General features: G+C 44.2%; 1 protein-coding gene across 1 annotated transcript in view; it reads left to right on the top strand.

The window, feature by feature from the left end:
* Nucleotides 1-17,300, top strand: part of ppip5k1a (diphosphoinositol pentakisphosphate kinase 1a) — a 61,064-nt gene that overhangs the window by 24,953 nt on the left and 18,811 nt on the right. The window contains exons 13-25 of the mRNA XM_052064058.1: nt 56-165; nt 1,691-1,776; nt 1,864-1,989; nt 6,609-6,730; nt 10,704-10,886; nt 10,976-11,117; nt 11,750-11,973; nt 12,495-12,622; nt 12,707-12,821; nt 12,901-13,008; nt 14,529-14,645; nt 14,736-14,876; nt 16,332-16,425. Of these exons, the coding sequence (XP_051920018.1) occupies nt 56-165; nt 1,691-1,776; nt 1,864-1,989; nt 6,609-6,730; nt 10,704-10,886; nt 10,976-11,117; nt 11,750-11,973; nt 12,495-12,622; nt 12,707-12,821; nt 12,901-13,008; nt 14,529-14,645; nt 14,736-14,876; nt 16,332-16,425 (1,696 nt within the window). The remainder of the gene's footprint in view (nt 1-55; nt 166-1,690; nt 1,777-1,863; nt 1,990-6,608; nt 6,731-10,703; nt 10,887-10,975; nt 11,118-11,749; nt 11,974-12,494; nt 12,623-12,706; nt 12,822-12,900; nt 13,009-14,528; nt 14,646-14,735; nt 14,877-16,331; nt 16,426-17,300) is intronic.

Here is a 17,300-nt window from a genome sequence, read left to right as displayed (position 1 = left end):
GTTATGTGTGTGAGTTGATTTAAATTGATGTTGCTTGGTTTTTGAACGACGGCAGGAGGTGCTGGACATTACTCGACAGTTGTTAGCAGAACTGGGCCAGCACAATGACTGTGAGATAGAAGAGAAGAAGTCCAAACTTGAGCAGCTGAAAACTGTTCTTGAAATGTAAGTGCTGGGTCACTTTCCTTACTTGGTTCATCTTCATGCATTTTTTAAATGTATTTTTATTTTGGGAACCAAACCCCGTTTTGTTAGTGGAAAATTCTTATTGTCGGCGTATCCTCGCTTATTCAAGAATTGTCATAATGCCCCCCTGCAAGCCCCCCCCAAAATTGTATTTATTTTTTCCTGATGCTATACTTACTGTTCAAAGTGGGGGAGCCTATGGAAGCAGCAGTGTATTTGTGTCTGAAAATGTAAAATGTATTATAACAGTTACAGCAGGTTTTTGAAATGATTGAACATGTGTGATTTATTGAATCACTCAAGCATTTATTTCAGGTTTTACTGCATTTTGCTAGCTTAGCAATTATCATGGCTCCCTGCCTTTCTCACAGTCTTCCCTTCGTCATCAGAATCAGAATCAGAATCAGAATCATCTTTATTGGCCAAGTATGTAGAACACACAAGGAATTTGTCTCCGGTATAACACGCTGCACTAGTCATAGCGCTACTTAGCTTTTTCGCTGACGTGGAGGTGAAGATTATTGCCTAAGATAAGATAAAAAAGTTTTATTAGTCTTGCAATGGAGAAATTCCCGATTTACAGCAGCAAAGTTATGAAAGGAAGAAGTAGAACAACAAAATATAGGAGCTGCCGGAAAGGCAGCCACTCGCGCGGCACCATTTTGAGGTCAAAATAACAAAAATAACACAACACAACACTTAGGATACAGACAGTCGTGCAATCTTCACCACTTTTCTGCATACACTTTGTTGTCTGAAGCAGTTATAGATGAAAGAGGAGAGGATCAAAGTGTCGTTGCACCAGTGGGTCAGAGACGTCATGCTGAGAATGTGCACACATCTGCTACAAGCTAAGTTTTGAAGCAAACACGAAGCTGTAGCGTCCATTGACAAAAAAGAGATTGGCTCACATCTCCTGTCCCATGTAAATCCACTTCAATTCCAAGCCGCGACTCCCAGTTCCACATCCGCATTGGCGCTCCGCGCTAACGCTCCTTTCTTCTCATCGTCGGCTCCTCAAGCCTTACATCCATCTAGCCGCAGACTGTTCAACAGCACCGATCTCTCCGCTGAACTAAGCGGGGCTGTGAAAAATGCTGCCCATAACAGGCGCAAGACACAAGCGCCCCGGGACTGTCCAGCACGACAGTCAAATGGCGCAAAAACAGTGCTGGCTATACCCATGCTGCCGAGAAGGCGCAACCACCAAGCACAGAGTTTCCTCCTTGATGAATGTCATGGCCAAAAAATGCTGAAAAAAGTCCACCTCAGGTCCACACGACGTAACAACAAAGACAAAGAGACAAAACAAAACAAAAAACAACAAAAAAAGCAAGGCTCATGAGAGCACTTGCCAACGGCTGCCTACTCGGGCGCCATCTTGACTTCTTTCTTCTATGCTATCCAAAAACTTCCATTCTGAACAGGGGTGTGTCGACTTGCATTTGCAAGAATAACTTTGCAAGTAGTACTTGGTAGTCATCATATTTTTCTACCACTAAAGGTATGGACACTTCTCTGGGATCAACAGAAAAGTGCAACTGACCTACTTGCCCTACGGGCAGCCCAAAACCTCGAGTGAAGAAGAAGGCATGTTCTAAACATATATGAGCAAGTTAAACTTAAAAACATGATCGCAAAAATGTTGATTTATTTTGAGCTGTTATTTTGTGACAGACACACGAAAAGAGGGTCCATCTCTGCTGCTCGTGCTGAAGTGGGGAGGAGAGCTTACGCCTGCTGGAAGGGTTCAGGCTGAAGAGCTTGGGAGGGCCTTTCGCTGTATGTACCCTGGAGGACAAGGTGAGATGCAAAGCAGTTTATTCCTGTTATTAATTGAAAACTGGAAATTAACTGCATATGAAGACAGACTACAAATTGCTTTTCTTTTGTTTGGTTTTGAACAAAATCAAGTAGCTCCCAAGAAAAAGAGTATGATGGCTCATAATATCGTCAAGAAAATTGTGCTTGTCCGAACAACAAAGATTGTAGTAATATACAGGTGTAAAAAAATTAATCGTCAACTATTTTCAAAATTGTTTAAACGCTGGTCCTCGAGGGCGTACTGTATTTGCATCAAGTGTGTTGTACGACCCCTCCGTGAGTCGTCACCTTACCGTGGTGGAGGGGTTTGTGTGTCCCAATGATCCTAGAAGCTAAGTTGTCTGGGGCTTTATGCCCCTGGCAGGGTCACCCATGGCAAACAGGTTCTAGGTGAGGGGCCAGACAAAGCACGGCTCAAAAGACCCCAATGACGACAAAAATAAATGGATCTAGGTTTCCCTTGCCCGGACGCGGGTCACCGGGGCCCCCCTCTGGAGCCAGGCCTGGAGGTGGGGCTCGTTGGCAGGCGCCTGGTGGCCGGGCTTACACCCATGGGGCCCGGCCGGGCACAGCCCGAAGAGGCAACGTGGGTCCCCCTTCCCATGGGCTCACCACCCATGAGAGGGGCCAAAGGGGTCGGGTGCAATGCGAGCTGGGCGGCAGCCAAAGGCGGGGACCCTGGCGGTCCGATCCTCGGCTGCAGAAGCTAGCTCTTGGGACATGGAATGTCACCTCTCTGGCAGGGAAGGAGCCCGAGCTGGTGTGTGAGGCAGAGAATTTCCGACTGGATATAGTCGGACTTGCCTCCACACACAGCCTGGGTTCTGGTACCAGTTCTCTCGAGAGGGGTTGGACTCTCTTCCACTCTGGAGTTGCTCACGGTGAGAGGCGCAGAGCAGGTGTGGGCATACTCATTGCCCCTCGGCTCAGTGCCTGTACATTGGGGTTCACACCGGTAGACGAGAGGGTTGCCTCCCTCCGCCTTCGGGTGGGTGGACGGGTCCTGACTGTTGTTTGTGCATATGCACCAAACAGCAGCTCAGCATACCCACCCTTTTTGGAGTCCTTGGAGGGTGTGCTGGAGAGTACTCCTGCTGGGGACTCCATTGTTCTGCTGGGGGACTTCAATGCTCACGTGGGCAATGACAGTGATACCTGGAGGGGCGTGATTGGGAGGAACGGCCCCCCCGATCAAAACCCGAGTGGTGTTTTGTTATTGGACTTCTGTGCTCGCCACGGATTGTCCATAACGAACACCTTGTTCAAACATAAGGGTGTCCATATGTGCACTTGGCACCAGGACACCCTAGGCCGCAGTTCGATGATCGACTTTGTAGTTGTATCATCGGATTTGCGGCCGCATGTTCTGGACACTCGGGTGAAGAGAGGGGCGGAGCTGTCAACTGATCACCACCTGGTGGTGAGTAGGCTCCGATGGTGGGGGAAGATGCCGGTCCGTCCTGGCAGACCCAAACGTATAGTGAGGGTTTGTTGGGAGCGTCTGGCGGAATCCCCTGTCAGAAGGAGTTTCAACTCCCACCTCCGACAGAGCTTTTCCCATGTTCCGGGGGAGACGGGGGACATTGAGTCCGAGTGGACCATGTTCCGTGCCTCTATTGTTGAGGCGGCCAATCTGAGTTGTGGCCGTAAGGTGGTTGGTGCCTGTCGTGGCGGCAATCCTCGTACTCGCTGGTGGACACCAGCAGTAAGGGATGCCGTCAAGCTGAAGAAGGAGTCCTATCGAGCCTTTATGGCCTGTGGGACCCCAGAGGCAGCTGACGGGTATCGACTGGCCAAGCGGACCGCGGCTTCGGTGGTCGCCGAGGCAAAAACCCGAGCGTGGGAAGAGTTCGGTGAGGCCATGGAAGCCGACTTCCGGACGGCTTCGAGGAAATTCTGGTCTACCATCCGACGTCTCAGGAGGGGGAAGCAGTGCACCACTAACACTGTGTACAGTGGGGATGGGGCGCTGCTGACTTCGACTCGGGACGTTGTGAACCGGTGGGCAGAGTACTTCGAAGACCTCCTCAACTCCACCAACACGCCTTCCTTGGAGGAAGCAGAGCCTGGGGACTCTGAGGTGGGCTCTCCTATCTCTGTGGTTGAAGTCACCGATGTGGTTAAAAAGCTCCTCGGTGGCAAGGCCCCAGGGGTGGATGAGATCCGCCCGGAGTTCCTCAAGGCTCTGGATGTTGTGGGGCTGTCCTGGTTGACACGCCTCTACAACATCGCGTGGTCAACAGGGAGAGTGCCTCTGGATTGGCAGACCGGGGTGGTAGTCCCTCTTTTTAAAAAGGGGGACCGGAGGGTGTGTTCCAACTACAGAGGGATCACACTCCTCAGCCTCCCTGGTAAGGTCTATTCAGGGGTGCTGGAGAGGAGGGTCCGTCAGGAAGTCGAGCCTCAGATTCAGGAGGAGCAGTGTGGTTTTCGTCCCGGCCGTGGAACAGTGGACCAGCTCTACACCCTTAGCAGGGTCCTTGAGGGTATGTGGGAATTCGCCCAACCAGTCTACATGTGTTTTGTGGACTTGGAGAAGGCGTTTGACCGTGTCCCTCGGGGAGTTCTGTGGGGGGTGCTTCGTGGGTATGGCGTACCGAACCCCCTGATACGGGCTGTTCGGTCACTATACCACCGATGTCAGAGTTTGGTTCGCATTGCCGGCAGTAAGTCGGAACCGTTTCCAGTGGGGGTAGGACTCCGCCAAGGCTGCCCTTTGTCGCCGATTCTGTTTATAACCTTTATGGACAGAATTTCTAGGCGCAGCCGAAGCGTTGAGGGAGTCTGTTTTGGGGGCCTCAGTATTACATCCCTGCTTTTTGCAGATGATGTGGTGCTGTTGGCTCCTTCAAACGGGGCTCTACAACTCTCACTGGAGCGTTTCGCAGCCGAGTGTGAAGCGGTTGGGATGAAAATCAGCACCTCCAAATCTGAAACCATGGTCCTCAGTCGGAAAAGGGTGGATTGCCCCCTCCGGGTCGGGGAGGAGATATTACCCCAAGTGGAGGAGTTTAAGTATCTTGGGGTCTTGTTCACGAGTGAGGGCAGGAGGGAGCGAGAGATCGACAGGCGGATCGGTGCAGCGTCTGCTGTGATGCGGACGTTGTATCGGTCTGTCGTGGTAAAGAAGGAGCTGAGCCAAAGGGCGAAGCTCTCAATTTACCGGTCGATCTACGTCCCAACCCTCATCTATGGCCACGAGCTATGGGTCGTGACCGAAAGAACGAGATCCCGGATACAAGCGGCCGAAATGAGTTTTCTCCGCAGGGTGTCCGGGCTCTCCCTTAGAGATAAGGTGAGGAGCTCGGTCATCCGGGAGGGGCTCAGAGTCGAGCCGCTTCTCCTCCACATCGAGAGGAGCCAGATGAGGTGGCTTGGGCATCTGATTCGGATGCCTCCTGAGCGCCTCCCTGGTGAGGTGTTCCGGGCATGTCCCACCGGGAGGAGACCCCGAGGAAGACCCAGGACACGCTGGAGAGACTACGTCACCCAGCTGGCTTGGGAACGCCTCGGAATCCCCCGGGGAGAGCTGGAAGAAGTAGCTAGGGAGAGAGAAGTCTGGGCTTCCCTGCTAAAGCTGTTGCCCCCGCGACCCGGCCCCGGATAAGCGGTAGATGATGGATGGATGGATGGATGGTGTTGTACGAAGGATAGATGGAAAACATGCAGGACGAGTGCCCTCAAGGACTGGACTTGGTGACCCCTGGCCATTGTTTCACTTTAAATAGTCCAAATCCTCTGATTCTGCAGTCGTTCATAAAAGCAAACCTCTTATCTTTTGCGTTTAATCCAAATAAGACATCGGCAAACATTATTGGAAATAAAAATTGAGTGAATCAGTTTCAAACAAGTTGGTGAGTGGGGTGATATTGGTTAATATTGTTTTGTTGTTTTTAATCACGAAACAATACCAAATAAACAATAATTGCTTCAGTTGTAGTACAAAATAAAATTGTAAATAGATTATGCGATGATATAATTGATCGAATAATCCTACAAAAATATGTTAACAGGGTTCCCACGGGTTCTTAAAGTTCATAAAAATCCATAAAAAAAGAAGTTGTCTTAATTGTCCTTAATTTTCAGGGAAAGCTTCTAAAATCAATAAAAATCCTTAACTTATTTTTATTCAAAAATAAATTGAAGTTTTATATTTTCTAAATTTAAATTTTTCTTTGTGTACTTTATTTGAGAAAGAATTTTGTTGTTGTTGTTGGGTTTTTTTTCATTTTCCTACCTGCAATACAGGTAGGAAATGAAAATTTGACATACAGTATGCCAAATAAAGGGTTTGCTGATTGCCCCTAAAACTCAGTGATATGTGACTTTATGTTCAGCCCGCATATTGCTGAGCGGGCATTAAATCCTGCGTGAAGTCCCGGCCGAATGGAGAAAAGGTCCTTAAAAATGGCCCAAGTAACCCTCAAAGGTCCTTAAAAGGCCCATAAATAAAAAGCAAGTGGAAGAGTGGGAACCCTGGTTAATTCAAAGTGCAGCCCCAAGTGCCGCATTCCATCAACAGTTGGTAAACGGGAAACAACTGTTTATATCAGCGCTTGGCTTAATGCCAAAACTGATTCAGGTCCAATTTTTTGTAGGAGACTATGCTGGATTTCCCGGCTGTGGGTTGCTGCGGTTACATAGCACCTACAGACATGACCTGAAGATATACGCATCTGATGAAGGCAGAGTGCAGATGACTGCTGCAGCTTTTGCAAAGGTACAATCGTGATGTGTTTTGTAGTACAGTATTTCTTTTATTAGGTCTGGGCCGATATGGCTGAAAAATGTATCACGATATAAGTGTCTCATATCAGTTGATGTTACATCCACACTTCCCAAGCACGTATGGTAGTGGTTCCTCTCAGCCAATGGGATGCCAAGAAGATGTCAGGTAATAGCCAATGGCAGAGCAGCTGTAAGTATTTTGTGTTCATGAAACTCGGCGCTGCGAGCAGCAGCCCATACTGTATTGTTACCTTTCGTATCAATACTTTCCTGTTGAGGTGCTTCTTAACTTGAAAATTTCGTATGAAGAGACGTTTCTAAGTAGAGGTACCACTGTAAAGATAAGACGCTACCCCACAGCACTTGCGTTGATACACTGACTTAAAGCTTCATTTACTGTTCATACAATATACCATATTTTCTGCACTATAAGGCGCATCTAAAAGTATTAAATTTTCCCAAACGTCGACGGTGCGCCCTATAGTCCGATGCACCTTATATATGGTGTTACGGTCTCTTTGTGTTCCCCGGTTATTTCCCTGTTAGTGTTCTTATCTAGTGGTGATTATTAGCAGGAACCGGTTGTAACCTGAAAAGGTTCTGCCCGACACAAACTGGCGTGTGCACTCGCCAACACAAACACACACTCAGACAACTACTTTGTGAGCTCTGCGCAGCTAGAGTGAAACGAATCCGAAATGCATAGTTAACTACTGACTAAACAAAGGAAGGAGGAGACAAGCAAGACTTTCCAAGGATAGTTAGCCCCATGTGGAGGTGAACCCATGAGGTTTGTCAATATATAGGTCAATATACATAAAGCTGTACTGTACACTAAAGGGAATACGGTCAAACCTCGGTTTTCGAACGTCTCGGTTCTCGACCAAATATTTTGAGTTTTTTTATGCCTCGGATGACGAACAAATTTTGGTTCTCGAACAAGCTGAGCGCACTTGAATGCGTCACTTCACTCCTCTCGGCTTCGCTTCCTCGTGTAGCGTCCATAGGGAGCAGACTTTTTTGTATTCAATAAAGATTTTTTTTTAAAGCAGACATGTTCGGTGAAACGCTTCCTCATGTAGCGTCTGTTGTGAGCAGACGAGTTTCTATTATTCAATAAAGATTTTTTAAAAAAGGAGACGCGTTTGGTGAGACGCTTCCTCGTCTAGCGTCCATTGTGAGCAGACGAGTTTGTATTATTCAATAAAGATTTTTTTTAAAAAGGAGACGTGTTTGGTGAGACGCTTCCTTGTGTAGCGTCCATTGTGAGCAAACGAGTTTGTATTCAATAAAGATTTTTTTTTTAAAGCAGACGTGTTTGGTGAGAACTACGTAATATCGGATTGTTATCATCATGGCACCAAAGAAAGCAAGCAGAAGTGGTAAACCTGGTGAAGAAAAGAGGAAAATAGTGCACACACTATAGAATTTAAGAAAGATTTGATCGCGAGTCAGGTGTGCGTGTGTCTGTGTTGGCTAAGGAGTTCGGGATGCCGAAATCCACCATCAGCAGCATCCTAAAAACGAAAGACCATCTGCCCAATGACAGCTGGGATAGGCGCACGCCCCATGACAGAAAGAGAAAGAGAGAGAGATGTTCCTTCAATTTTTATGTTACAATGTTAATGGTAAAATTGGTGAAAATAAAACATTACAGTTTGTTTGTACAGTATTTTACATATTACCCGCTCTCTTATTACATGTGTAGAGTTTATGATGTGAAATTGTTAAAAGAAAAAAAGGGGGGGTTAAAAAAGTTGTTTTCTTAACTTTCTTTTTTCACCCGTTAAAAAATTTACATTGATTCCAATGGGAAACATGGTTTCGGTTTTTGAACAATTCGGTTTTCGAACAGCCTTCTGGAACGGATTATGGATGTAAACCGAGGTTTGACTGTACAATACAAGTGTATTGTATTCCCTTTAGCGCATGGGGTCCCCAAACGACGGCCCGCGGGCACGTTTGACCCGGCCCTCTAACCCTCCTGTCGTCCTTGGGTCAAAATGACCCATCACTGTGTTAATTGTCCCCAACTGCAGAAAAATTGAAATGTTTTTATGCACATTTCCATGGAAGCTGTACAAAGGTGGTCTTCGGGGCAAAATGACCCATGGCGCAAATAGTGTTGAAATCAAGGTCACAAAGTTATTTACACACCAAAGAATGTTTCAGTGTTTTAGTTGTCTCAGATCAATTAGAAGAACACGTGAACAAGACGGTAGCGGACATAAACAAGACAAGATAGGTGGCGTTCTTGTAGATGGCAGAACTCTTTTTTTGTGGATTTCAATGGGCTATAAAGAGAGAGAGTTGTTTAGTTATTATTTATTTCCTGTTTTTTCTGTGAAGAACTCAGAGAGGGTTATTTAGTTATTATTTATTTCATTAATAGTGTAATTATTTGTTTCCTGACTTTTTTTTCCTGTAAAGAACCTGGAAAGGGTTATTTGGTTATAAGATAAGATATCCTTTATTCGTCCCACACTGGGGAAATTTACAGCCTCCAGCAGCAAGAATGTATGTAGAAAGAAGAAAGAGAAAAAAAAAACAACAAACATCTTTCAATTAAATGCAATATGAACACAAAATGGATAAATCGCAGTACTATTTACAATTTTCCTTCACATCATTTAATTATTATTATTATTATTATGATTGTTATTTTTTATTCATCAGCCTGACAGCAGTCGGTAGGAACGAGCGTCGGTATCTCTCCTTCTTGCAGCGCGGGTGTAACAGTCTCTGGCTGAAGGAGCTACCAAGTGCTGTCAGGGCGGGCTGGAGGGGGTGGGAGGGACTGGCCATCATAGCTTTTAGCTTGGTTAGCATCCTTCTGTTGCCCACCTCCTCCAGAGTGTCAAGGGAGCAACCCAGTTATGTGTGTCTTTCTGGGGAACAATACATTTTTTAAGCTCCCCTACGATCGTTGATGTTACAAACTGACACCGGCCCCCCATCACAGAAGGGAAAAGTTATGAGGCCCTCAGAGGAAAAAGTTTGGGGGACCCCTGCTTTAGCGGATACAGTGGATGTATAGTGCAACTGCAACCACTATTCTAGCTTCTATCCTATGCACCTTATAATGCAGTGCGCCCTATCTATAAAAACAGTTTGAAAATAGGCAATTCATTGAGGGTGCACCTTATAATCGAAGTGCAGAAAATACAGTAAGTGTAGCGAGCATCTCAAAACAAACTCCTAATGAACTACTACTCTCTTGAAGTGCATCATGTCACTTGACCCAACTTTCTAATTTAATTTGTAAGCAAGTTCATTGTTGGAATAAGACCTGTTTTATGGTTTTACTTACTTGATTGTGGAGTCAGTCTGATGTTAAGACTGAGGCTCAGAGCCGGTTTCCCGCGGAGCTAGCACGTCATAGATGGGAACTTCGTCGACACCATCTTATCTATTCAGTGTTGTTTAACCATGTTATTTTGCACAATATAATGTAATTGTAAATGTTGCACTGGCGCAACTGTTGTCAAAGTTAACAAAGTACACCCACGCTTTAATTTAATACACGTACACCAAACGTGAGAAAAGCGTGTATGCGCGCCTGTCTTCTTCTCTAGTTTGCAATCTTCTCCTTTTGGGGTTAGCAGACGGGTACTCAGTGGACAAGCTTCAAAAAAACAATTTGTTTCGCTCCCAAAAGACACTGTTATTCTCCAAATTGGGTCTTGCTTGCTTGGAATGGTATCTCAAATCTAGCGTCATACTGTTGCCTTTGCTTGCACCCCGCAGAATGGATTGCAATGTGAGATCAGGGGTTCCTTCATGATGTATTTTTTTCTTCTTTTTTTTTTCAAACATTCTGTCAAAACATATTTTCTATTGATATTGATCCCCTGTCTATTATGATACATATTTATATTGAATAATCGCCCAGCCGTAGCATTTATACAGTACATTATTTTCCAAAGTCCATAATCTGTAAAACAATTTTTTGTGTCTGTGAGCAGGGGTTGCTGGCCTTGGAAGGTGAACTGACTCCCATTCTAGTGCAGATGGTGAAGAGTGCTAACATGAATGGGCTGCTGGATAGTGACAGTGACTCGCTAAGTGGCTGTCAGCACAGAGTCAAAGCCAGACTCCATGAGATTCTGCAAAAAGACCGTGACTTCATTGAAGAAGATTATGACAGAGTGAGCTGCCGACCATAATTATGAACAAGTCTGGTGTCGTGAACCGTCCCAAACAGATGTAATAATGATGCGTGTCTTCTATATGACAGCTGGCCCCAACGTGTAGTGCATCATTGGTGAATTCGATGAAAATAGTCCAGAACCCAGTGGCCACATGTGACCAGGTTTACACTCTCATTCAGAGCCTCACTGCACAGATCCGCAAAAGAATGGAAGATCCCAAGTCAGCTGGTGAGTCATTCAATTATTGATTCGTTCATAAACTCGTCTTGCGCCTTATCACCTTCAAAAGGAAAGAAAAACATTTTAACAGGTTGGGTCAGAGGATATGTGGGTTGCAGAGTAGAGGCTTTTTTGGGAACCCCCCGGGATGCCTATGGAATAGGAGTCAGCTTTACGTTTAATCATGGGATTGGGACAGTACAGGATAAAAAGTTCATGGGACTAGGCAGGAGCAAGACTATCCAGTAGGGGGGGAAATGTTGGACAGATGTGCAACCATTTGTTTTAGCTGACCTCCAAAATGAGAGCGGTACAGGAGTGAGTCATTCTGAACGGGAGCAAGACGGGAATGAGAGTTTGTTTTCACCAGGACTGAGACAAGAGTAGAAATCCACTCTGTGTCACCCTCAAGTGCAAAGATGGGGGACTGAGTCAGACTTGAGTTACGTATGACTTACAATACAATACAATACATGCTGATTTATATAGTCAATATCAAGTATATATTTATATACACTTGACTCTAATTTGATTCGACCCAACTTTGACTTGAACTGCATGACTTGACAAGTCAGATATATCTTTAAATTGTGTGCATTAATGCCTACCCTGTAACCATGTTCTGTGCTTTCTGTCCTCAGACCTGCAACTTTATCACAGTGAAACACTGGAGCTGATGTTGCAGCGCTGGTCCAAACTTGAGAGAGACTTCCGCATGAAGAACGGTCGCTACGACATCAGTAAAATACCTGACATTTATGACTGTGTAAAATATGATGTCATTCATAACGCTACTCTGGGTTTGGAGGACACACTGGAGTTGTTCAGACTTTCTCGTGCTTTGGCTGACATCGTGATCCCACAGGTAAGTAACAAGAAGGAATCCGATACTACTGCTAATTTTTGTCACAGAAAAGGTAGTTCATTGGTTTTGTTGAAGCAATGGGAAGTTAAAGAAACAATGTCTTTGTTTGATTGTTGAATGTTGTTGGATTTTTGATCCCTCCAAACGAATTTCTCATTGAAGTAAATGTGTTGTTTTTAAATTAGAAACAGAAGCATGTAAATCAACCCTTTACCTCTGGTGGATAAGGTTTGTCTCTTGACATTCAGAATAAATGCCAGATCAAGTCAAAGTGAAAAACTAAACTGGCACCCAGTTGATCCTTTTCAGCAGATGTCAGCTCACCACAGGAGAATACATAGCCATGACAAGACATGTCGGGCAATAGGTCAAACTACAAAAATAGCCTCGCAGTTTTTTTAATTACGCTTGAATTTTGGTCATGCTACTGCAGTGAATTTCACATTCGTATTTCGAGTTACCATTGCATTACTTGTACTTCAAAAGCTCTTGTCTTTTTCCATTCTGATTTGTTGCTGTAGGAATATGGCATAAATAAAGCTGAGAAGCTGGACATTGCTTATGCCTATTGCCTCCCACTGGTCAGAAAGATCCAGCTTGACCTTCAGAGGACTCACGAGGATGAGTCTGTCAACAAGCTGCACCCTCTGTGAGTGTGGGCCAGACTAATGGGCACAAAGCTTCAAATGACAGCTGTGAATGTTTTTGATTAAGTGGCAGATCTTGTTTGCAGATATTCACGCGGAGTGATGTCGCCTGGACGACATGTGAGGACACGTCTATATTTCACCAGTGAAAGTCACGTCCACTCTCTGCTGAGTATTTTCCGCTACGGTGGTTTACTTGATGTAAGATGTGAATCTCTTTGATAGTCAAATATATGTCCTGGCAGGTTACACTTAAACAGTTTGTCTTTTTGTGTAACAGGAAGAGAAAGACCAGCAGTGGAATCGTGCTATGGATTATCTTTGTGCTGTTTCTGAACTCAACTACATGACTCAGATTGTCATTATGCTTTATGAGGACAACAATAAGGTGATAATTTGTGCTCATTATCATTCATTGTTATCTTCCAAGATCAACAGCAGCATAAATGTAAATCAAGACGAGAATATATAGTTGCAAGGAAAAGTTTGTGAACACTTTGGAATTACCGGGATTTCTGCATTAATTGGTCATTGTGTGTGATCTGACCTTCAAGTCACAACTTGTCAATTGCCTACATTGTCCTCATGAGAATCACTCTTATGTGGTTAAAACTTTGCACTCATACTGTGACAATTCACAAGTCTCCTGAAATATGTTTCCTACTCCATTAAATCTGCGAGTATGTGATCTTGGCATGTCCCACACACTGCTCTGCGAGTTACTGGTAATATGTGGTTAAATGATGCTAAATCGCAATCATTTTAACATGATTTTATTGTCCACAAGTTATTTGATCAAACGTGTCCTTGAGTCATGTATATTTTATGTTCTTAATCAAATTGAACATTTTTCACATGTCCCCGAAATTGCTGTCCACCCTGCAATTATGGGGTACCTGACCATTGAAGCAACCAACATTTTGTTTTACTTCAATGGAGGCTGGAAAAATTGGAGATAGTTGCAGAATGATGATTTAAACTTTCTTCATGATTTATCATTAGGTGTGTTTCAAACTGAACAAGTCCAAAATGCCACTAGATGGGGTCGTATTGCCCTCAGAAATGTGCAAAATCTAAATCGCACAATAGTAACCTGGTCATGGAAACTGAAATGTTGAAAAATAATACATACTGTAAATGTGTGGTTTTTTGAGACGTGTCGATATAGAAGTAGATCACAAAAGTGTACTGGAAACACATTTTTCTTGTTTCCACATTATGTGACAACGCCCCCTCCAGCACCCACATGATGCTCATTGGTTCGATGAGAACAGGGAAGTAGGAGTTCTTGCCCGAGTGGCAGGACGTGGCCGGCAGAGGGCAGTCCTTGCCAGTGGGCTGCCGTGCTGGGAGCGCACCTTCCACTCAGTGAGCAAGGGAGGGTGATCCCACTCACCAGGTTGAAACCCCACACGGACTGAAAACGTTTCATGAATATTCATGAGTGTTTACCTTTTTTTTGGAAAAAAGAAGATAATTTTTTAGGGTTTTGGGGGCGAAAAGTCCAACTGTGAAAATATACGATGTTATACCGTGGAAACCGGCAGCCAAAATATGGACATATATTTTAGCTGTTGCGGCTTTAATGCACTGAATGTGAAGTTCAATGAAAAATTGAATATTACACAGACTATTATGCCTCCATGTTTTAAACCGTATTTATATGTAACAGTACAGGGTGGAAATCGTATGTGAACCTTTTGTTTTAAAGTTTTTGAGCCTCCTTTGGCAGCAATGATCTCAACAAGGACAATTAAAGAAGAAATCCAATTCCCTAGGGTTCACGTGCTTTTCCTTGAAACCGTATATGAAATTAAATAAAACTCATATTTTTTCCTGCACCTTTAAAAAAGTTACCTAAAATATAAGTGTGTGTATGACTGTTATATACATTACTCTTCTTTAAAGGATCTGTCTTCAGAGGAACGCTTCCATGTTGAGCTTCACTTTAGCCCAGGAGTAAAAGGTGTTGAGGAAGAAGAGAATGCACCCACTGGCTTTGGCTTCAGACCAGCATCTGCAGAGGTAGCACGACAGGTACTCACAATCAAGCCTCTTAACGATAGCAGATGTGGTCGTTGGCAGGCATGTGTTCACTTTTTGCTTCTCATTCAGAATGGACAAAAACAAACAGACCCAGGAAGCTTGGAGGACCTCTCACGCGATGAGACGGACAGAGCTGTACCACTGTCTGAGCCAATCACCATACAGAGGAGATCACCGCTGATACGTAATCATAAAACCGGATCTATGGAGGTTAGTTGTTTATTCATTGTAATCACACTCGTGTCCTCTGGTATTTGCTGAAAAACTCACTTGTTCACTGGTTTGGGGTTTCTAAAATTCTCTCTGATTCCACAAGATGGTGGCAAAGCCCTCTGTAGTATCTAAAACGCTACAAGATGCTGCCAAAAGTCGTGTGCGCGCGTGCGTGTGTGCGTGCGCGTGTGTGTGTGTGTGTTATTTGGATCTATATATTAGAGGTGGAAGGGTTCACAAAATCCTTAGTTAAGTTTTGTGCTCACGGTTTTCGGTTCGGATGTGTTGACTCTTTGAAAAATCAATTGTCCTGTGTGTGGCTACAGTCAACACCGAACCTCCCTTCCAAACCTGAATAAACACGTTGAAAAGAAAAGATGCCAAGCATCCATCAGAGATGATTGATTTATTATTTTAAATGTTCTGAAATGTCCAGTTTTAATCCGGGTTTTTTGGCATTTTTATTGTTTGAATGTTTGTAATTTTGAGAGATAATAATTTTATTTTTGTCTATTGATCTACTCCCCTATCGTTCAGATTGTTAGATTTGATTTGCAGCTGCTGAGGGAAACTTCTTTTCCTCCGCTTTGTTATAACTTCCATCCATCCATTTACCGATCCGCTATCACTATTTACTTGTTAACTTAACTTGGAGGGATTGTTGTGCATTTTCAAATACGTACAATACAATAAGTGACCGATAACTAGTATTGGACATTTGTTCCATGATTATGTCTAAGCTGCTGCTCAGCTGGAGGTGTCCATCCATTTATCCATCCATCCATCCATTTTCTCATCCAATTATACTCACAAGGTTCGCAGGGGTGCTGGAGCCTATCCCACTTGTCTTTGGGCAGTCGGCGGGAGACACCCTGAACCGCTTTCCTGCCAATCGCAGGTCACGCATAGATGAACAACCATCCGCGCTCACACTCACAACTAGGGACAATTCAGAGTGTTCAATCAGCGTACTATGCATATTTATGGAATGTGGGAGGAAACTGGAGTACGTGGAGAAAATCCACGCAGGCCCGGGGAGAACATGCGAACGCCACACAGGGAGGCCTATGAGGTTATTTATTATTGCCAACTATTATTGAGGCGAGATTATTGCCAACGGAAACTTTGTTCTGACTTGACTGGATAAATGGTAGGCATACATGAATGTTACTTGGAGCATTCTGTTATATTCATTTTAATTCTTTGCACTTTGCTGCATTCCTCAAAACGTGGTTGTGCTACCTGATATTGTAAATGGTATTTGTTTGGCCTTTTTTATTCATAATATATTCATTCAATTCTATGCTCTTTATTTCAGGTCATTTTAAGGATATACTGTATGTTGATGTTGGGATATGACATTTCTGGCATTCTCTGCTCAAATTTGAAGCTATTATTGGTGACTGCAGTGTGCATTGAATTTCCTAAAGATTAAAATTAATTTCCTTCCAGGTGCTCTCCGAGACCTCATCCTCCAAAGTTGGGAGCTATCGCCTCTTCTCGTTTTGCTCTCGTCAGTCGCCTGACATTAAACAAAGTGGGTTAGGTAAGTTTCACGCAACTATTCAGATGCATGCATTTAGATAATGTTTCATGATGATGAAACATCCATATTGTTGCAGGAGAGGAATCACCGCTAATCTGATCTGTTTTTATTTATTTATTTTTTTGGGTGGCTGTCACGCATTTGGAAATCTTTGCTTGGGATCACAGACCAAAAGCATTGTTCTGAATCAACATTTAGTTTAGGCTACAATTATTCCACTTTCTTAAGTCACGCTACATCTACTGAAGGTGTGAGCCTCCCGTCAGAGAAAATAAAATGGATGTGCCGTCCCCTGCTTCCCAATCAAAACTGAGCCAGACGAAAATGATGATCAAATTTTAACCGCAATTTACAGACTTGCAAGATTTCTAAACACATCACAGTGGGTCTAACACCCAAAGAGTTAATGGCTGCGCCCCCGCACAATGCACAAAGTTGTTTTTTTGGGGGGTGGGGGGGGGGTGGACTGCCGTCTCTGTAAAGAATTTCAATATCACAGGAATATAAATAGCCAAGTACGTATCAATTTTCTTTTCAAGAGCCACTCAACTCCTCCAACTTTGCGATGCTATCTTCAAGCTTTCTTACTCCTACTGGAATGACGCTGTATTTTTCCGGACTTCCAAAGCTGAAATCCTAATTTGCACTCAAATGTAAATTTTCGGTTGGCAATGAGCTGGTGGGTGATGCCAGACAAGCTGCCGGACAAACAATCTTGGTATCAGTGAGCCGATCTCTGTGACTCCTCAGATACGCATGCATTTTCAGCAGTCATGCAGAAAGAACCCATAACTGGAAGGTACCTACATTCCGAATTTTGAAGACAGTGAGTTCTTACGAGAACATTCAATGGTGGTTGTTTCAGCCTTGCACGA

This window comes from Hippocampus zosterae, chromosome 4 (genome assembly GCF_025434085.1).
Source record: "Hippocampus zosterae strain Florida chromosome 4, ASM2543408v3, whole genome shotgun sequence".
NCBI lineage: Eukaryota > Metazoa > Chordata > Actinopteri > Syngnathiformes > Syngnathidae > Hippocampus > Hippocampus zosterae.
The sequence above is the reverse complement of the archived record's forward strand: the minus strand, read 5'-3'. Positions and strand labels throughout refer to the sequence as shown.